The sequence below is a fragment of the Prionailurus viverrinus genome, chromosome B4 (genome assembly GCF_022837055.1).
Source record: "Prionailurus viverrinus isolate Anna chromosome B4, UM_Priviv_1.0, whole genome shotgun sequence".
Taxonomy (NCBI): Eukaryota; Metazoa; Chordata; class Mammalia; order Carnivora; family Felidae; genus Prionailurus; species Prionailurus viverrinus.
The window spans coordinates 39744503-39766914 of NC_062567.1; the positions used below are offsets into that span (position 1 = coordinate 39744503).

The 22412-nt window shown below is 41.4% G+C and overlaps 1 protein-coding gene across 1 annotated transcript; it reads right to left on the reverse strand.

Annotated features, from left to right (window-relative positions):
* Positions 1-93: 93 nt before the first annotated feature.
* Positions 94-6057, reverse strand: NANOGNB (NANOG neighbor homeobox). The gene is made up of 4 exons (XM_047867268.1): positions 5997-6057; positions 1348-1664; positions 1158-1237; positions 94-100 (listed from the first exon to the last, which is right to left on the reverse strand). Exons 1-4 carry the CDS (start codon positions 6055-6057, stop codon positions 94-96), a joined length of 465 nt encoding a protein of 154 aa, XP_047723224.1.
* Positions 6058-22412: the final 16355 nt, after the last annotated feature.

Sequence of the window (22412 nt, forward strand, 5' to 3'; positions counted from 1 at the left end):
AATACTTTGAAAAATGTTGATGTTGTTCTTAAGTTTTTCCTCTCATGACGTTCTGCCAATAGGTAACACAGGAAAGGCAAGCGTCCTAAATATTCAGCATCTAAGGAACAAAAAAAGACAAAATTATTAATTCTATAGTGTGATCAATAAACGTTTAATGGCCATAGTTGTATATTTGATAATATGACTCCATTGCAAATGCAGCGTATGCATATACATTTTTGTGTGTTGAGCAGAATAACAAATAGGACAAGGACAATCAATGATTCTCTGTGTCACTGGCTGGAACGTGAAAAAAAAATTTTTTTTTTTAAGTTTATTTATGTTGAGAGAGAGAACTAGAGAGCACGAGCAGGGGAGGGGCAGAGATGGGGGGAGGAGGGAGGAGGAGGGGAGAGAAATCCCAAGCAGGCTCCGTGTTGTTAGCATGGAGCCCAACTCAGGGCAGGATCTCAGGAAACCTGAGATCATGACCTGAGCTGAAACCAAGAATTAGATGCTTAACCAACTAAGCCACCCAGGCACTCTCCCCTCCTCCGCCTTTTTTTTTTTTTTTTTACATGTATTCTTACTTTATTAAATCTTATTAGTATTCTTTAGTGGAAAACACACAAATGAGTAGGCTACATTGAAGAAATCTTATTTTTATAACAGGGATAAGAAGCCTTTAAGATGCTTCCAGGTATTATCTTCAGTAATGCTTCTTATCTTTATTCTGGGACTCCAGGTCATATTCAGCCCCTACAGCTACCACAAATGCAGCAAATCCCTATTTGAATCCTCGTAATAATGCACCAGCAAAGGAAACATTGTTTGCAAAGCCACCCATGTATCTCCAAGTTTCATTGCGGCCCAATGGATCCCTTAGCCCTTGTTCTGGACCGTTTCTAATGGTGTCCCTTTTATCTTCCATTATTTATAATCTGGAAGTTCTAGTTTACTATGATCATGTCCTTGGGCCATATCTGGCGGCAATCTGACCTCTCACGACATCCAATATTCAACCCTGTAGTCGGAACCAAGTGGGAAACGGTGGAACATGAAAAGTTTACGGGAAATCCAATAACTATGGAAACACAATCTGTCTCTAAAAGTCAATAAATTCCTTTTTTTTTACTTCCTTACAACCAAGTAGTCTACATATAACACATTCTTACCTCTTAGGTCTCTTCTTATGTTTCCTCTTGTACATCACTTTATTGTATTTCTTCCTCCTTTTATGAAACCACTGCTTTATCTGCAAAAAAATAAGGTGGGGAGGTGATGAATCAAGGAATAAGGTATTGGCCTGTCTGGGTAAAAATACTCCACAGGTGACTCTGTCAATGAAGAAATATGTTGTCATACCTGTTTTACTGTCATATTAAATTCAAATGCAAGTGATCGGCTATCTCCCATTGTGGGGCATTTGTTTAACTTAAATGTTGCCCAGAGAGTGTCCATGAGGGGCTTACTGACTAATCTTTCCTGGGGATGTTGTTCTTCATTTTCTTCTTCCATTTCTTGTTCTTCTTCCAGTTTCTCTACTAGTTCCTCCTTTTTTTCTTCCCCTTCTCTTTCTTTCCATTTTTTCTTTCCCTTTCGTTCATCGTCACTATGGTTCCTATTTGATTGTTCCGGGTTTTGATCACAAAGCACATCTGGTTCTTTCTGTATAGCAAAATCTGTGAAATAAAATCAAACTGCAGCTAAATTTGACTTTTAGAACATAGTCAACATTCTTCAGCGTGAGACTATATATTTGATTTTCATAAAGTATGAGTGTTGTACATTGTTGGAAAAAAGAGAGAAAAGAAAAAGTCAAGTTATGAAAATCAGTGACGATTTTCATGAAAATATCATTTTAAAAATGATTTACTTTCGGCGGTGCCTGGGTGGCTCAGTTGGTTAAGTGTCCGACTTTGGCTCATAGCATGATCTCAGGGTCCATGAGTTCGAGCCCTGCATTGGGCTCTGTGCTGGCAGCTCAGAGCCTGGAGCTTGCTTCAGATTCTGTGTGTGTGTCTCTCTCTGTCCCTCCCCCACTCATGCTCTCTCTTTCAAAAATGAATAAACATTAAAAATTTTTTTAATAATTTCCTTTTGGATTTAAATATAGACAGAGCATGGAAAGCGGCTAGGTATTGAAATTAACAATCCCTTTGTTCTGTTAAAAAATAAGTTATCTTGATATAAATAAGTTATGAATGACCTTATTTAAAGGACTATTCAGGTTTTTTATTTCCTCTTATGAGAGTTTTGGTAAAATATACAGTTTTTAGAAATTTGTTCATTATGTTTTGGTTTTCCTAGGATTGTTATTGTTATTATTTTTAAAAACATTTTTAATGTTTATTTATTCTTGACAGAGAGAGAGTGAGACAGAGCACAAGCAGGGGAGGGGCAGAGAGAGGGGGAGGAGACACAGAATTTGAAGCAGGCTCCAGGCTCTGAGCTGTCAGCAGAGAGCCAGGTGCGGGGCTCAAACTCACGAACCATGAGGTCATGACCTGAGCCGAAGCTGGACGCTTAACCGACTGAGCCATGCAGGTGCCCCCCTAGGATTGTTATTATTGATAATGATAATGATTATGATTATTTTAAGTAAGCTCTACACTCAATGTGGGGCTTGAACTCCCGACCCTGTGATCAAGAATTGCATTTTCTGGGGGTGCCTGGGTGGCATAGTAGGTTAAGTGTTTGACTATTGATTTTGACTCAAGTCATGATCTCATGGTTCGTGAGTTCGAGCCCTGGATTGGGCTCTGCACTGGTAGGATGGAGCTTGCTTGGGGTTCTCTCTCTCTACTCTCTCTCTGCCCCTCCCTCCCTTACGCATTCTCTTTCTCACTCTCTCTCTCAGATAAATAGGTAAACTTAAAAAAAAAATAACAAAGACACATAAGAAAAAGAACATAATTAGAAACATAATAGAAAGCAATAGTAATTAAGACAGTAAAGTATTATTGTACAGATGGACCAGTTAACTCCTGGAACTGAAAGGGAATCTAGAAACAGACCCATGGATATAATCAAAAGTTGATATATGATAAAGGAGAACTATAGGTCAGTAATAAGCTATTTAATAAATACTGCTAGAAAAGATTGATAAAATTTATATTAAAAATTGTAACTGCTGGGGCACCTGGGTGGCTCAGTCAGTTTAGCATCCAACTTCGGCTCAGGTCATGATCTCGCGGTTCGTGAGTTCGAGCCCCATATCGGGCTCTGTGCTGACAGCTCAGAGCCTCCAGCCTTCTTCGGATTCTGTATCGCCCTCTCTCTGCCCCTCCCCTGCTCGCCCTCTATCTTTCCCTCCCTCAAAATAAATAAACATTAAAAAAAATTTATAAGAAACTGCTATTCACCAAAGATCTCAGAAATAACATGAAAAGCCATATATCTAGGGAAATTTTTTGTAACAGATAACTGACAAATTATTGGTATCCACAATATACTAAGAATTCCCATTAATTAATAAGTAAAAGAAAAGCAATCCAACAGAAAAAAAAAAAAAGAGTGGGGGCAAGAGTCAGAATAGCCAGAATAGCTCTAAATGGCCACTATTTTAGAAAGAATTTTAACCTCAATAATAATCAAGACGAAGATAAGAATGAAATGTCATTTTGTACCCACATGAGAGGCAGAAATGAAGAAATCTAATAATACCAAGTGTTAGTGGTGGATTGACAAAACTTAAAAAAAATTTTTTTAATGTTTATTCATTTTTGAGAGAGAGAGAAACAGAGCAAGCAGGGGAGGGGCAGAGAGAAAGGGAGACACAGAATCGGAAGCAGGTTCCAGGCTCTGAGCTGTCAGCACAGAGCCCGAGGGAGGGCTTGAACTCATGAACCAGAAGATCATGACCTGAACCAAAGTCGGTGCTTAACCAACTGAGCCACCAGATGCTCCCGAAAGCTTTTTTTTAAAGGAACATTTGTATATTTTGGGTGAAAGTGTATAAATCCGAGTTGCTTAGGAAACAATTTAACACATTTGTAGAAAAGTATACATTCTCAGGGCACCTGAGTGGCTCAGTCAGTTGACTGTCTAACTTCAGCTCAGGTCATGATCTCACAGTTGGGGCGTTCAAGCCCCACATAGGGCTCTGTGCTGACAGCTCAGAGCCTGGAGTCTGCTTTGGATTCTGTGTCTCCCTCTCTCTCTGCCCCTCCCCGGCTTGTGCTCTGTCTCTGTCTCTCAAAAATGAATAAATGTAAAAAAAAAAAAGAATTAAAAAAAATAATGTAATAGCATTGACTTAAAAAACAGAAGTGGAAATAATCCAGTGTCCATTGTCAGAATGAAGTTAATGAATTAAAGCCACATTCAACCAGTTAATTTTAGAAACATAATTTTGAGTAAAACAACAAGTCTCAAAAGTACATAGTAATTAATATTTTTTTAAAACTCAAAAAACACATAATATTATTGAAGGGTGCATAAATATGTGATAAAAACTATAAAACTAGGGCAATAATATAATTCAGGGAGATGGTTGGAAAAACAGCATAGGATAGAGGAGACATACATGAGTAGATGAAATGTAGGGGTAATGCTATACTTATATTGGTAAATGTTATATTACTCTATTATTTAATACATAGTATATATTAATATACAATTTTATAAAATATATTGTTTTTTGTTGGTTGGTCCTTTCGTGTTCATGTCATTAATTTCCTTATAAATTAAGTATATATCAAATATGTTTTTGTATATTTCAAGCATTACATATTTTTTAATGTTTTATTTATTTTTGAGAGAGAGAGAGAAACAGAGAGCACAAGTAGGGGAGGGACAGGGAAAGAGGGAGACAGACGATCCAAAGCAGGCTCCCGGCAGTGAGCTTGATGTGGAGCTCGAACTCACAAACCACAAGATCACGACCTAAACCAAAGTTGGACGCTCAACTAACTGAGCCACCCAGGTGCCCCTAGCCTCCTTTTTTATACGGTAATAGTTAAAAACCTAAATCAATCATTAGTCATAGGCTCATCCCTTTTACTTTGGTTGGATTTAAGTTCTTCCTAAAACTACGCGAGAAAAACATATATTCAAATGACATCTCTTATACCCTGTTGGTGAGAGTCCAAACCAGTAAAAATCTTTTTGAAAGGAATTTGGAAGTAACTGACAAGGCGTAAAATGTACAGACTTTGATCCAGCAAATTCAAGAAATACTTGCTCCTTAGCATAAAATTGTATGTAAAAAGATGTTTATTGTAGCATCCTTATGGTAAAAGGATTGTGTATTATAGGTAATGCTATTTTTTTTAATGATTTAAAAATTTTTGAGTAATCTTTCCATCCAAAGTAGGGCTCACACTCACAATCCCAAGATCAAGAGTCGCATTCTCCATTGACTGAGCCAGCTGGGTGCCCCAGTAGTGTAATTTATTTTATTTTATTTTCATTTTTTTTAAATTTGTTCTTTTTTAACATTTATTTATTTTTGAGACAGAGAGAGACAGAGCATGAATGGGGGAGGGGCAGAGAGAGAGAGGGAGACACAGAATCAGAAGCAGGCTCCAGGCTCTGAGCCATCAGCCCAGAGCCCCACGTGGGGCTCGAACTCACGGACCCTGAGATCGTGACCTGAGCTGAAGTCGGACGCCTAACCGACTGAGCCACCCAGGCGCCCCATGTAATTTTTTTTAAACTAATGCTCATCAATGGGAGAATGCTGACGGTTTTTTTGTTTGTTTGTTTATTTATTTTGAGAGAAAGAGAGAGAGGGACCACAAACAGAGGAGGGACAGAGAGAGGGAGGAAGAAAGAATCCCAAGCAGGCTCCGCACTGTCAGTGCACAGCCCGGTACAGGGCTCAAACCCACGAACTGCGAGATCACGACCTGAACTGAAATCAAGAGTCTGACGCTTAACCGACTGAGCCATCCTGGCGCCCCAGTAATGACTTTCTATGATTTGCTTATAGGCACAAGAATGATTAAGAATGGAATAAATGATAAGGAATGATTTGCTTATTATTTGATTTCTACTTAATTTGTACTTACTCCAACTTGTCGATTTTGTGAAGTTGTCACCAGCTTCCAGCCCTCGCTGATGTAGGCTCATGATTGTTTTGTCTCCTAGATGCTCTGCTTGATGTTTAGAGATAAAACAATTCTCAGCCCCAGACAATTTTATCTAAGAGAAGTCCTGAAAGAGATAAAAAGTGTATTGTTGTAGGAACACACTCAAAAGTTCTTATAAATAAATGACTGCATTTGTTGTTTCTCAGAATGTTTCTTAAAAAAAAAAATTTGGGGGGCGCCTGGGTGGCGCAGTCGGTTAAGCGTCCGACTTCAGCCAGGTCACGATCTCGCGGTTCGTGAGTTCGAGCCCCGCGTCAGGCTCTGGGCTGATGGCTCAGAGCCTGGAGCCAGTTTCCGATTCTGTGTCTCCCTCTCTCTCTGCCCCTCTCCCGTTCATGCTCTGTCTCTCTCTGTCCCAAAAATAAATAAACGTCGAAAAAAAAAATTTTTTTTTTAATGTTTATTTATTCTTGAGAGAGAGACATAGAGCATGAGGTGGGGAGGGGCAGAGAGGGAGGGAGACACAGAATCGGAAGCAGGCTCCAGGCTCTGAGCCATCAGCACAGAGCCCAATGCGGGTCTCCAACTCACGAACGGCGAGATCTTGACCTGAGCCAAAGTTGGACGCTTAGCCAGCTGAGCCACCCAGGTACCCCCAGCATGTTTTTAATTTGAAAAAAAAAATCATTAAACTTACGGAGTTCACAACTTGAACCTCATTGCTCTGTTTTTGTTCAAAATACAGAAAATAAAAAAGAATTATTAGAGAATAAAAATATGTCCAAGTAGCATGCTTGCTATGAAAATAAACCAATAAATAAAATACAGAGAATTTTTTTTATGCCTAAAATTTGAGTGACCACTAGTACAGGATTGGTTACAATGACTCCTAATTTCAATATACCTGAAAGCATTGTTTTCCCACGTTGTGATCTCTCAAGCAAACGTAAAATGTTATCTTCTGATAATTCACAAGAGACAGTAAATATCTCCTTGAAGATTTTGGGCGCCATTATAATTTAGCAAACTAAACTTTTATTATTTTTCTCCCAACAGCCTCTGACACCTGTTTCAACATTTGCATTTCCCATTCCCCCAGGCCTCCCAGTTTCCAAACAACCCTGTATCCATCCTGGAGGGCACTGTTCAAACCCAGACCTTATTTTGCTTTAGTTTTTGCAATTAATGATCTTGTGACTGTGGGCAATTTACTATCCCTCCCTGTGTTTAGTCTCCTTGGCTGAAAATCGGCCCCATACGATTGTTGTGAGGTCCAAGAGTGCTAAAAACAGGACCAATGCTCAGAATTCAATAAACTCTTGCTTTTATTGTTGAAAGCGATAGATCTTTACAGGTCTCTGGTGATACTGATGCGGTGTGTGTAACTTGGTGGTACCTGCCATTGCCAAGTGCCCTGGATCATTCCTGCTCTCGGCATCTTCCGTTTCTGGTATCGTCGGCTACCTTTTGCCCTTTTGCTTCCCATTCACCGGCTTTCATATATAGAAACTTAACCACTTTAGTTAGAAAAAGAAATGTGCAGGGGCGCCTGGGTGGCTCAGTCAGTTGACTGTGTGACTCTTGGTTTCGGCTCAGGTCATGATTTCACGGATCGTGGGTTTGAGCCCCGCATTGGGCTCCGTGCTCACAGTGCAGAGCCTGCCTGGGATTCTTTCTCTCTCTCCATCTTTGCCTCTTGGTCTCTCTCTGTCTCTCTGTCTCTCAAAATAAGTAAATAAACTTAAAAATAAAAAAATAAAGGGCACTATCTCTAAAAAAAAAATGTGCAAAGAAAATTTAGGAATAGGGTTATAATGCTAGCAAAATAGAATCATTAATGAGAAAAACTACATCTAGAGAGAAGGTTCTAGTTTAGGGATAAGACGTATGTCATTTACCAAGCTGCAAAAAAATAGATTTTCTGGGGACTCATTTAATAATTTTCCTTCTTATGGGGCGCCTGGGTGGCGCAGTCGGTTGAACGTCCGACTTCAGCCAGGTCACGATCTCGCGGTCCGTGAGTTTGAGCCCCACGTGGGGCTCTGGGCTGATGGCTCGGAGCCTGGAGCCTGTTTCCGATTCTGTGTCTCCCTCTCTCTCTGCCCCTCCCCCATTCATGCCCTGTCTCTCTCTGTCCCAAAAATAAATAAACGTTGAAAAAAAATTTAAAAAAAAAAAATAATTTTCCTTCTTATTAAATTTTACATGCTGAAATTTCTCTTAGGGTGCCTGGTTGGCTCAGCCCAAAGAGCATGTGACTCGATCTCTGGGTTGTGAGTTTAAGCCTCACATTGGGTATAGAGATTACTAAAAAAAAATAAACTTAAAAAAATTTCTCTTACTGTGAGATTTTTTCATTTATGCAAGTCCTTTTAAAACAATTTTTTTGATGTTTATTTATTTTTGAGAGAGACAGAGCATGAGCCGGGGGGGGGGGGGGAGGGCAGAGAGAGAAAGAGACACAGAATCTGAAGCAGGCTCCAGGCTCTGAGCCCTCAGCACAGAGCCCAATGTGGGGCTCAAACTCATAGACCGTGAGATCATGACCGGAGCCACAGTCAGATGCTTAGCCAACTGAGCCACCCAGGCGCCCCTCGTTTATGCAATGGTCTTACTGGTCCAGATATGTTTTTCAACTATTTGTAGATAACTCTTACATATAAGGAAGCAATGAATCCAGATTCCCTAGGCTCTATGCCAGATCTACTGGATCACACGATCTTATAAACTCTTATCTAGATGAACACTCTTATTTTTTAATGCCCTCTTTATTTTTTTTAAGTAAACTCTGTCCCCAATGTGGGGCCCACACTCACGACCCCAAGATCAAGTGTCGTATGCTGTACTGACTCAGCCAGCCAGATACCCTGTGAAGTCCGTTTTAAACAAAATTTTGATTGTATGGCCACCATTTAAAAAAATCAAGAGATTTGGAGTGTCCGGCTGGCTCAGTTGGTAGAGTATGTGACTCTTGATCTTGAGGTTGTGACTTCAAGCCCCATGCTGGGTATACTGATTACTTAAAAATAAAATATTTAAGCAACAACGACAACAACAACAGAGAGTCAACATCAAAATTTAAATTTCTAGATTAAAAAAAAAATCTGAAATCAGTGGTCCTAAATTCTCATGTCATCAACAATTGGCTGTATCTTGTCCTCTTTAGATGGATTCTGCTTTCTCTAATTAACTGGAGTCCACACCACCTGCTTAATTTCACCTGCCAACCACTGGCAGGCAGAAAAAAAAAAAAGAAAAAAATAACACACACACACACACACACTCATTCTCCATTTCTGACTCAGAAGATCATATATTTTTATATAATAAAACCTCTCTTCCCATTTAACTGTTCAGCTCTGCTGTGGTCAAACTTACACTCTGTTATTACTAAAACCCATAACTATTTTGATTTTTTAAAGTAGGCTTTATGCTTAAGGTGGTGCTTGAACTCATGATCCTGAGATCGAGAGTCACATGCTTTACTGACTGAGCCAGCCAAGAGCACCTAAAATCCACAACTATTCGAAAAATTTTGCTTTTCACTGAGGATCTCTGGCTACAAATGGCTGCAATAGGGAATACCACTGTCAGGCTAGTAGAATCCTGGAGATTTATGTTTGGTTTTGTTTTCACTTGCTTTTCCTCCACAAAATTCCAAAATCAAGGTTTATCTAAGGGGGGATGGAACAAAGGAAACAAAAACAGAGGACTTGAGAACATGCAAGGGGGCGCGGATCAGAGGTTGGAGAACAGAGAGCGCCACTGAAAGAATGCAAGCACATAGATCCTAGCTTTTATCCACAGTTCTATCCTAGTCCCCAACAGATGATAGACAGATGGATGATAGATAGATCGATAGATAGATAATAGATCTATAGATAGATCGATAAATTGATAGATCGATAGATGATAGATCGATAGATGATAGAGCGATAGATGATAGAGCGATAGATGATAGAGCGATAGAGCGATGATAGATAGATAGGAGCAGTCCAAACTTGCACTACTGGTAAGATTTGTAGTTAGGATTTAGGGTCGCCTGGGTGGCGCAGTCGGTTAAGCGTCCGACTTCAGCCAGGTCACGATCTCGCCGTCCGTGAGTTCAAGCTCCGAGTCGGCTCTGGGCAGATGGCTCGGAGCCTGGAGCCTGTTTCCGGTTCTGTGTCTCCCTCTCTCTCTGCCCCTCCACCGTTCATGCTCTGTCTCTCTCTGTCCCAAAAATAAAAACAAAAACAAAAACAAAAACAAAACCGTTGTAGTTAGGATTTAAACTGATCTGCCAAAAAACAAAAACAAAAAAAACCCACACAACCAAAACACTTCATGTATTATACTATGGAATATCATGCACCAATGAAAAAGTATTAAGTAGATCAATAAAGACTAACATGGAAAGATGTTCCAGGTATATTTGAAATAAAAGAACCACTTCAAATGAACACATAAAGTAGAACAGATTTCTTGGAGAGAAAACCAAATCTTATACATGTGCACCTAACCAAAAGGCTTCACCAGGGAAATACCAACATTTAAATGATAATTGAATACTTGCAAACTCGTCCCCAAAAAACCGAAGAGAAAGGAACACTTCCCAACTCATTCTATGAGGCCAGTATTAATTACCCTGTGTTATCAGTCGGGGTTTAATCAGAGAAACAGAACCAGTAGGGGATCTATATCAAGAAACTTATTAGAAGGAGTTGACTCACATGATGGTGGTGGGAACTGTCCAGGTAAGTCTGAAATCCTTTGGGCAGTTGTCAGAACAGCTGTCAGAAGCTGCTGTTCCACAGGCAGAATTTGTTCTCTTCAGGAAAGTTTCAGCTGTACTCTTAAAGCCTTAACTGATGGGGGCCCCTGGGTGGTTCAGTCGGTTGAGTAACCGACTCTTGATTTGGGCTCGGGTAGTGATCTCTCAGTTCGTGAGATTGAGCCCTGTGTCAGGATTCTCTCTCTCCTTCTCTTTCTGCCTCCCTTCCTCTCTAGGTAAACACTAAAAAAACAAAAACAAAAACAAAAACAAAAAACCCCAAAAAAACAAAAACCACACACCTTAATTGATTGGATTAGGCTGAATTAGGTGTACTCAGGCCTAAGGTTATGGTAGGATAATCTTCCCTACTTTAAGTCAACTGATGAGAGATTTTAATTGCATCTAACAGATACCTTAAAAATACCAGCAATGCCTACATTAGTGTTTGATTGGGTAACCGGGGTCTGTAGCCTAGGCATGTTGCACATAAAACTGACCATCACACCCTTATGCCAAAACCAGACAGGGAGATCAAGAAAAGAAAATGATTGATTAACAAACTTTATGAATAGCAGAAGCAAAAATCTTCAACAAAAAAATGCGGGCGATTCAAAGCCAGCAATGTATAAAAAGGATTATACACTGTGACCAAGTGGGATTTATGGCAGAAATGTGAGGTTGGTCCCATATCGCAAAAATCCATCAATGTAATGCCTCAGTAGAATAGAGGGAAAAAAACCATATGAACATCTCAATAGAGGCAGGAAAAACTTTCTCTAAAAGTTAAACGTACAGTCACCAGATGACCCAGCAATTTTTCTCTTAGGTACTATATGCAAGAGATATGAAAACATATGCCCACACAAAAATTTGTTATGTGAATGTTCATAGCAACAATGCTTATAATAGCCAACAAGTAGAAACAATTGAAATGTCCACCAACTGGTGAATAAGTGAAATATAGTGTATCCATACAATGGAATATTATCTAGCCACAATTGAAGGATAAACTATTAATTCATGCTCAGTGTGAATGAATCTTGAAAATATGCTGAAAGAAGCCAGACAAAAAAGGTCATATACTATAGGATTCTATGTATATGAAATATCAAGTACAGGCAAATCTACAGAGGCAGAAAATAGATTAGTGGTTGTCAGGAACTAAAGTAGGGCAGAATGGGGGAATGTCTGATAATAGGCTTTTTTATTTTTTATTTTTTTTATAATTTTTTTTTTAACGTTTTATTTATTTTTGAGACAGAGACAGAGCATGAACGGGGGAGGGTCAGAGAGAGAGGGAGACACAGAATCGGAAACAGGCTCCAGGCTCTGAGCTGTCAGCCCAGAGCCCGACGCGGGGCTCGAACGCACGGGCCGCGAGATCGTGACCTGAGCCGAAGTCGGACGCTTAACCAACTGAGCCACCCAGGTGCCCCGATAATAGGCTTTTTAAAAAAATTTTTTTAATTTAAATTTAAATTTTTTATTTTTTTTAATATACGAAATTTATTGTCAAATTGGTTTCCATACAACACCCAGTGCTCATCCCAAAAGATGCCCTCTTCAATGCCCATCACCTCCCCTCCCCTCCCTCTTTTTCTAAAAATTTAGTTTATTTACTTTGAGGGAGAGACAGCGTGAGTGGGGGAAGGGCAGAGAGAGAGGGAGGCAGAAAATCCCAAGCAGGCTCCACACTGTCAGTGCAAAGCCCGACATGGGGCTCAAACTCCCGATCCGTGAGATCATGACCTGAGCCAAAACCAAGAGTCGGATGCTTAACCGACTGAGCCACCCGGGTGCCTCTAACAGGCTTCTTTTTAAGGTGATAAAAATGTTCTGGGATTAAATAGTGGTGATGGTTGTACAACATCGTGAATGTACTAAGAAACCACTGAATTTTACACTTTAAAAGAATGAATTCTATGGTTTGTAAGTCATATCTCAATTTTTAAAAGCACTCACATAGGATTTTAGACCATACTATAGTTAACTGGCTTAGATGCATTAAAAAAATAACTGAAATTGAAATTCAATGTACTAACTCTTTTAAAACTTGCAACTTCAAATTTGTGGGATTCACATCAGTAGTTACATCATTTTCCCCATCACTTCCACCCACAATATAAACATGCTGTAATTATTATCAGGTTAGAAAAACAAAAACACATCTCTCTTGAATCACACATCCCTCTATTGCTTCTGCCCCATTTCTGTATTTTCTCTTTAACTTTTTTAAATATTTAAAAAAAAATTTTTTTTAACGTTTATTTATTTTTGAGACAGAGAGAGACAAGAGCATGAACGGGGGAGGGTCAGAGAGAGGGAGACACAGAATCCGAAACAGGCTCCAGGCTCCGAGCTATCAGCACAGAGCCCGACGCGGGGCTCGAACTCACGGACCGCGAGATCATGACCTGAGCCGAAGTCGGCCGCTTAACCGACTGAGCCACCCAGGCGCCCCAAATGTTTATTTTTGAGAGAGAGAAAGGGAGAGAGGCAGAGTGTGAGTGGGGGAGGGGAAAGAGAGAGGGAGACAAAGAATCCGAAGCAGGCTCCAGGCTCTGAGCTGTCAGCACAGAGCCCGACACGGGGCTCAAACCCATGAACCGTGAGATCATGACCTGAGCTTAACTGACTGAGCCACCCAGGCGCCCCCTATAGCAAAACTTTTTTTAAAAAGTTCTCTATGTTTGCTGTTTACATGCTGGTGATTTTTTTTCCTCCTCTTTCTCTCTTGAATTTACTCCAATCAGGCTTTCCCATCCAACCTCCACAGATACTCCTCTTGTCAAAGTCATGAGTTAATAATGCTAACATTGCCAAAATCTAATCATCCATTCCCAATCCCCATCTTACTTGAAGTATCAGGAGCTTTTGAAGTATCAGGAGTCTTCCCTACTTTGAAAAAGCTTTCTTCTCATAGCTTCCAGGACACCATCGTTTCCTGAGTTTCCTTCTATATCCACGGCCTGCTCCTTCAAAGTTGTCTTTGTTCCTTCTCTTTCCTCCCACCTCTCCCCAGCCTTGGTCCTGTCGAATCACTCAAGATTAAATCCCTCAATCTCTTCTCTCCTATATACATACCGAGGGTCCTAGCCTCGGTAATCCAATCTCAAGGATTATCCACCCAAATGCTAATCACTGCCAGATATATGCTAGGCTCATCTACCCAACTCTCAATTCGGTATTTCTGCCTGGATGTCTACTAGGTAACTTAAGTCAGACTTAAAATTCCCAGACGCGGGGTGCCTGGGTGGCTCAGTCGGTTAAGCGTCCGACTCTTGGTTTCTGCTCAGATCATGATCTCACAATTCGTGAGTTCGAGGCCCAGGTCAGGCTCTGTACTGGCAGTGCAGATCCTGCCTGGGATTCTCTCTCCCTCCCGGAGCCCCTCCCTCGAGCATGCTTGTGCTCGTGTTCTCTCTCGGTCTCAAAATACAAGTAAGACATACATTTTTTAAAAAGTAAAATATAAATTAGACAATACCATTTCATTACTCAAGACTTGACAATGCCTTTCTATTTCTTTCCGAGTAAAAGCCGAAGACTTTATCACGGCTTATAAAATCCTATAAGATTTGATCTCTTGCTACCTTTTAGATTTCTAGTAACCCTTCCCTTCACTCTCTTTGCTCCATTCCCTTTGGTTGCCATGCTTTTTAGTAAACAAGCCGAGCACAGTCCCAGTTTAGCCTCCGAATGTGCTATTTCCTCCGCCTAGAAAGGTACTTCTCCAGAAAAAAGCACAACTTGTTCTCCTCCCTTCAGTTTACCCTCCAAGTGCATTTACTGGGGAGGCGGTGACCAGAAATGAGATTTGAGTCAGTATTTGATAAATGGAAACTACTGGGGAGTTTCAATCTGAGTTGTGATCAAGTAAAATTTAAATTGGGAAATTGATTACAGATGTTCCAAACTGGAGACCTGTCAGAAGGCTTTTCCAACTCAGGCTAAGGATTTTGTGCTAAATAGTTAAGATTACTGAACGCCATTGAAGGGTTGTAAATGATGAAAGAAACTACAGAGTAAAGAATAAGTTTGGGGGGCGCCTGGGTGGCGCAGTCGGTTAAGCGTCCGACTTCAGCCAGGTCACGATCTCGCGGTCCGTGAGTTCGAGCCCCGCGTCGGGCTCTGGGCTGATGGCTCAGAGCCTGGAGCCTGTTTCCGATTCTGTGTCTCCCTCTCTCTCTGCCCCTCCCCCGTTCATGCTCTGTCTCTCTCTGTCCCCAAAATAAATAAAACGTTGAAAAAAAAAATTAAAAAAAAAAAAAAAAGAATAAGTTTGGGATAAGGACTATTAGAGACTAATTATTCCCTAGTAGTAGAGATTACAGTGATAATGGTGACCAGAACTAAGGTAGGTGTCATCTGTATCTTGGACGTCAATAGGCCATTAGAAGGAACAGCTAGTGATAAAGAAGGCAAAGTATATAAACAAGTTAAAGAAAGAATGAAGGGGCGCCTGGGTGGCTCAGTGGGTTAAGCGTCCAACTTCGGCTCAAGTCACGATCTCACAGTTCTTGGGTTCAAGCCCCGCGCTGGTCTCTGTGCTGACAGCTCGATCCTGGAGCCTGCTTCAGATTCTGTGTCTCCCTTTCTCTCTCCTCTGCTCACACTGTCTCTGTCTTTCTCTCTCAGAAATAAATAAACATTTAAAAAAAAAGAAGAAAGCATGCATTTCCAATAGGTATATGAAAAATGTTCGATTTAATCAAGATGCAAAGAAACTAAATCTTAAACCATGAGATTTATGCATATAGATGTGAAAAATATTATTTGCAGTATGATGCAAGTTTTGTTGAAATTTTGTGAATATAAATATTTATTCAGCACTAGCCCCGTAGATGGCAAATATGTGTATGAGCAATCTAGAATATGTGCCAAAATATTAAAGCAGTTTTGTTTTGTTTTTTTCTGGAAGATGAGAATGGAAATGATTCTTTTAATATTTTTATTGTTTTGCTTGTTTCTATTTATTAAAATTTCTGTGGGGCGCCTGGGTGGCTCACTCAGTTAGGGTTGTGACTCTTGATTTTGTTTTAGGTCATGATCTCACAGTTCGTGAGTTGGAGCCCTACATCAGGCTCTGCACTGACAGTGTGGTGCCTACTTGGGATTCTCTCTGTCTCTTTCCCTCTGCCCCTCCCCTGCTCTTTCTCTCTCTCTCTCTCAAAATAAATAGATAAACTTAAAAATAAATAACATTTCTGCAATGTGCAAGACCACTGGTATAATAAAAATAAATAGAAAAAAGTTGACTATGCATTCAGTGTACCTGCTTGTCCAATCTTGGAGAATTTCAAGGGAAGGAACGAATTAGATTTTTTTTCTTTTTAGCTATGTAGTTAGTTTCCCAGCAAACAAAGGGTATAATTAAGTTGTTTTGAGTGGTATGGAAATGGTCTCTGATTCGATCTCTGGCTTAGTCGGTAAAGCGACCGACTCTTGATTTCAGCTCAGGTCATGATCTCATGGACCCCCATGTTGGGCTCTGCGCTCACAGTGCAGAGACTGCTTGGGACTCTCTCTCTCTCTCTCTCTCTCTCTGCCCCTCCCCAGCTCCTGTGCAAGCACTCACACACTCCCTCTCTCAAAATAAATAAACATTAAAAAGAAAAAAAAAGAGAAAATTTGGAAACTAAAATAAGGCAATGCCAACCAAAATACTGCGCATTGGGGCACCTGGGTGGCTCGTCGGTTAAGCGGCCGACTTCGGCTCAGGTCACGATCTCGCGGTCCGTGAGTTCGAGCCCTGCGTCGGGCTCTGTGCTGTCAGCTCAGAGCCTGGAGCCTGCTTCGGATTCTGTGTCTCCCTCTCTCTCTGACCCTCCCCCTGTTCATGCTCTGTCTCTCTCTGTCTCAAAAATAAATAAAACATTAAAAAAAAGATTAAAAATAAATTTAAAAAACCCAAAATACTGCACATTGATCAATTTAACCTACAACGGTGGCAATGTCACCCGGTGCCAATCTTTCCAAAGCGAGTCTGAAAATTTCTGGCTTAAACTTTGAATTGGTAATAACCATGAGTTTTCAAGTCAGACAAGAGTACAGCCAATTCGGGTGGGTCTTTGAAGGGATGTTTCAGTAAGCAAAAACTGCTTGCTCATAACAAGGCCGCGTGCACCACGGAAGCTACGAAACATTTCTTTGCGTCCTGTTTCACCTGTGCCACCGTTTGGAAGACAGAAGGGAAGTGGCACATTTCCGTAGAAAAATAATTTAAAAAATGCTACCCACTTCCATGGACAATTGCTGAAAGAGGAGGCTGGTGGAACAGGCTGGGAGATTTCCCAAATGCATTTCTTTCTGTTACTCCTAAAGGCATTGAAGAGGCACGGACTGTGAGCTAAAGCAAAACATCTGAGTCTGTCTGTAGGCAGTCTTCCCAGAACGCCCTTCTGGTATGACTGCCTCGCGCTCTACTGGACAATGTGGTGAATGCGGGCTTTCACTGGTGTTTGCTGGAAAGAGCCAGACGCTTTTGCGACCTGATGCTCTGGACTCACAGAAAACTACTTGTGATGTTGTGATTTATAATAAAAAAATGTGTATTTGGTCTTCATCCTGTTCCAGGCCCAGAGCTCCCAAAAAAACCTTGTAATTTCCTGGTGAGAGATTCAAAGGTGTCTTCTGTTGTGGTAAAGAGGTGACTTGGAATGTCTCTAAGTAACCGGAGGATGGGGCTGGTCGCCAGGGGAGCCAACCACGTGATTTAGAGGGTTGAAACTTCCAGTCCCAACCCCTGACTGACCTCCAGGGAAGGGAGAGGGACTGGCGAATCAGTTCGGTTATCAATAGCCAATGATTGATAAATCATGCCTATTCGATGAAGCCTCCATCAAAACCTTAGAGGACGGGGTTTGGAGAGCTTCAGGGTTGGTGAACCAGAACCAGGGGCCCAACATGTGCCACCCTGGTGGGCTCTAAACCCACTGGGACAGAGTAGGCAAAATATATAAACAAGTTAAAGAAAGGATGCATTGCCAATAGGTATATGAAAAATGTTTGATTTGATCAAGATGCAAAGAAACAAAATCTTAAATAATGATATATATATATATATATAGAGAGAGAGAGAGAGAATATTATTTGCAGTATGATGCAAGTAATGGCCCCCTTTGTCTGGGGTCTTGCCATCTGTATCTCTTCATCTGGCTGCTGATTTGTATCCTTTAATATCCTTTGTAATAAGTCGGTAATCTAATAAATAAACCGGTTTCCTAAGTTTTGTAAGCAACTCTAGCAAATTAATCAAAGCCAAAAAGGGGGTCATGGGAGCCTCCTATTTGTAGCCACCTGGTCAGAAGCACAAGTAACCTGGATTTGTGATTGGTACTCGAAAGAGGAGCAGTCTTATGGGACCGAGTCCTGAACTTGTAGAATCAGATGCTATGTCTGGGTAGCTGGTATCAGAACTGAGTCGAGGGGCGCCTGGGTGGCTCAGTCGGTGAAGCATCCAACTTTCGCTCAGGTCATGATCTCACAGTTTGTGAGTTCAAGCCCCATGTTGGGCTCTGAGTTGACAGTACAGAGCTTGGAGACTGCTTCGAGTTCTGTGTCTTCCTCTCTCTCTGCCCTTCTTCCATTCCCACTGTGTTTCTCTCTCTCTCAAAAATAAATAAACATTAAAAAAAAATAAAAAAAAAGAACTGAGTTGAATTATAAGATAACTAGCTGATGTTCAGAGACTTGCTTGGTGTGGGGGAAGAAACCTCACCCATCAGAACTGGTGTCAGAATTGTACTATGTATGCATTTTTAGTGTTTAATGTTAATTCTGTGTACTCATTTGCACACATGAAACCAGAGGGAATTTAAACTTGTGGACTGCATGACAGATTTTGTGAGAACATTCTCAGGTGGCAAGTTTAAAGTTTTTTTTTTTAATTTTTAATATTTTTAAAAAATTTTTTAACGTTTATTTATTTTGAGACAGAGAGAGACAGAGCATGAGTGGGGATGGGGCAGAGAGAGAGGGAGACACAGAATCTGAAACAGGCTCCAGGCTCTGAGTGGTCAGCACAGAGCCCGACGCGGGGCTTGAACTCACAGACCATGAGATCATGACCTGAGCTGAAGTCGGACGCTTAACCGACCAAGCCACCCAGGCGCCCCTTTAATTTATTTTTTTATTTTAAAGAGAGAGAGGGAGAAAGAGCATGAGTGGGGGAGAGAAGCAGAGAGAGAGAGATAATTTTGTTATACACATTTTTTTATCCTGTTTATTTTCGAGAGAGAGAGTGCACATGGAGAGGGGCAGAGAGAGACAGAGAGAGAGAGAGAGAGAGAGTCTGAAGCTGGCTCTGAGTCAGTAACAGAGAGCACAATGTGGGACTGGAACCCACTAACAGTGAGACCATGACCTGAGCCGAAGTCAGATGCTTAACCAACTGAGCCACCCACGTGCCCCGAGAGAGGGAGAATCTTAAATAGGCTCCATGCTCAGCATGGGGCCCAACACGGAGCTCGATCCCACAACTCCGGGATCATGACCTGAGCCAAAATCAAGACTCAGATGTTCAACTGACTGAGCCACGCCGGTGCCCTTCAGATGTCAAGTTTAAAGGTATAACACTAAATACATTGTAATCAGATAGAAATTTGATTTTCCTCTCTCCCTCTCTCTCTCTTTTTGAGTTTTATTAGAGGTCCCCAAAGTTATGAACAGGATGCTCTGTATAAAACATGCTAAGAGATTATGAAACAGATTTTGCTATTAGTGGCTTATCACCCACCTGAAGTGTTTCTGAGGCAAGGAAAATGATCAAGAGAGATAATCAAATTTCTCTAAAGAGAGTTGATGGTTGGCCATGCTAGCCTTCTCTGTCCCACACTCCAGCCTCACATGCTGGTGGAAGCAATGGTTGCCACTTTGTCAGTCTCAGTCAAGTGAAGAGAATTTCTCAGAGTCATTCACAGAGCTTGACTTTTGTCAATACACAGGGACTGGCACCTGACTCCAGCTTGGGAATGTCTAAACGTGAGAGGCACAATTGGGAGCTGTCCATGGTGGTCAGAAGGTTTTACAGGTAGAGCCTTCACTAACAAGCAGATCAGGAGTATGTAAGCCATAAAAATAACATCTGACAGAATCTGGATTTGGTCTATCATGCAGGGTCACTTCTTATGGCTTCCCAGGTCACCTATCCTAGCAGTCTTGAAAGGGACACCGACTACCAGAAGACTGGTGCGGAGGAGGGAGTCCCACGGGACAGGTGTAAGAAGTGTAGCCCTCCTTAAGAAAAATCATGGAAAAGGCACTCAGGGAGAGAGATTGTAAAAACCAACAGAGGGGCGCTTGGGTGGCTCAGCTCATGATCTCATGGTTCATGAATTCGAGCCCTGCATCGGGCTTTCTGCTGCCAGTGCAGAGCCTGCTTCCCCCCCTCTCTCTGCTGCTCCTTTGCTTGTACTCTCTCGCTCTCAAAAACAAATAAACATTAAACAACAACAACAACAACAACAACAGAAAATGTCTTGGGAAAACAATCCAGAAGTATGATTTCTGCCTTGCCTGGAAGGCACATTTGGCATTGTTGCAATCATACCAGTAATGGAGGACTTTGTCCTTTTTCTTTAACCTGCCTGTCATCTAGCTGAGTCAGACCCTGTCAGGCTGGGGATCTGCAAGCACTCTCATGAGGTTTTTAGCCATTTCAGTGATATATTTGAAATTGTTTTTGATTAGAGAAGGAGCTTCACTCCATGGCTGAGCAATCTGTTATTTGAAGAACATGTTAAATCCTAGACAAATAACTCTTCTGACAATCTTAAGTCACTAATTAAAAAAAATTTTTTTTAACATTTATTTATTTTTGAGACAGAGAGAGACAGAGCATGAATGCGGGAGGGTCAGAGAGAGAGGGAAATACAGAATCCAAAACAGGCTCCAGGCTCCGAGCCGTCAGCACAGAGCCTGACGCGGGGCTCGAACTCATGAACCGCAAGATCATGACCTGAGCCGAAGTCGGACGCTCAACCGACTGAGCCACCCAGGCTCCCCTTAAGTCACTAATTTAAATGGCAGTTCCTGGGACCACCTAGCTGTCTCAGTCAGTTAAGTGTCCGAGTCTTAGTTTCAGCTCAGGTCATGGTCTCATAGTTTCGTGGGTTCTAGTTCCGCGTTGGGCTCTGTGCCGACAGTGCAGAGCTCGCTTGGGATTCTCTCTCTCTGCCTCTCCCCTACTCACACTGTCTCAGTCTCTCTAAAAATAAATAAATAAATAAATAAACTAAAAAAAAATTACATGAAAGTACAAACTTTGAGGTCCAAAATCTTTGAGGATACAACTAGGTAACGTATTTGGACATAGTTTCCTTTTCTGGTCCTGTGCCTATGCTTGCGATCTTCCAACAGTCATCTATGCCGCATGGTAAGATTAAGGAATCAACTAACTTCACAAATTTGACGCTTTGTTAATTACGCTGAAACTTGTATAGTGACAAACTTGTAAAAGCCAATAGAAATTCTGGATTTTCAGGAGTTACTTCCAGGTGAAAAAAGTAATGAATCATCATCATCTCTACCTCAACTAGCCAATGGCTTCCCTTTTTTTTTTTTTTTTTCCTATCTAGGCAGTTTCTTTTTTCAAATTATATTTTCTTTCTTTTTTTTTAAAGTTTATTTATCTGTTTTGAGAGAGAGAAAGAGACAGTAGGGGAGGGGCTGAGAGAAAGGGAGAGAGAGACTCCCAAGCAGGCTCCTTGCTATCAGTTCGAAGTCTGACACGGGGATCGAAGCCACGAACAGTGAGATATGGCCTGAGCTGAAATCAAGAGTTAGACACTCAGGGTGCCTGGGTAGCTCAGTCGGTTAAGCTCATGTCATGATCTCACAGTTTGATGGTTCAAGCCCCATGTCGGGCTCTGAGCCATGGTCCAGCTCAGAGTCTGGAACCTACTTTAGATTCTGTATCTCCCTCTCTCTCCGTCCCTCCCCTGCTCACACTCTCTCTCTCTCTCTCTCTCAAAAATAAATAAACATAGGGGCGCCTGGGTGGCTCAGTCGGTTAAGTGGCCGACTTCGGCTCAGGTCATGATCTCGCCGTCCGTGAGTTCGAGCCCCGCATCGGGCTCTGTGCTGACTGCTCAGAGCTTGGAGCCTGTTTCAGATTCTGTGTCTCCCTCTCTCTCTGACCCTCCCCCATTCATGCTCTGTCTCTCTCTGTCTCAAAAATAAATAAACGTTAAAAAAATAAATAAATAAACATAAAAAACAAAAACAAAAACAAAGAGAGAGAGATGCTCAACCCACTAAGCCACCCAGGTGCCCCTCAAATTGTATTTTCAAGCCCAAACTTGTCCTTCCAGGGCACGTGTCTGGCTCTTTAGGTGAAACATGTGACTTTCAATCTCAGGGTGGTGAGTTCAAGCCCCACACTGGGTACGAAGCCAACTTAAAAACAAAACAAAACAGAAACAAAAAACCAAAACACTTGTCCCTCCAACCCCCCACGAAACCCTGGTAAAAACTAAACTGTTGTGATTGAAGTATGAAAGTTGGCTAGAGACCCTTGGAACTCCTAGGCGTCCTAGAGGCATAGTTAAATTACAGAACTGAGGTTTGCAATGAACTAATGCTTATTTTTTCCTGACCTGTGTCGAGGGGGAGCTTCAGGCAGTCTGGAGCAGTATCAT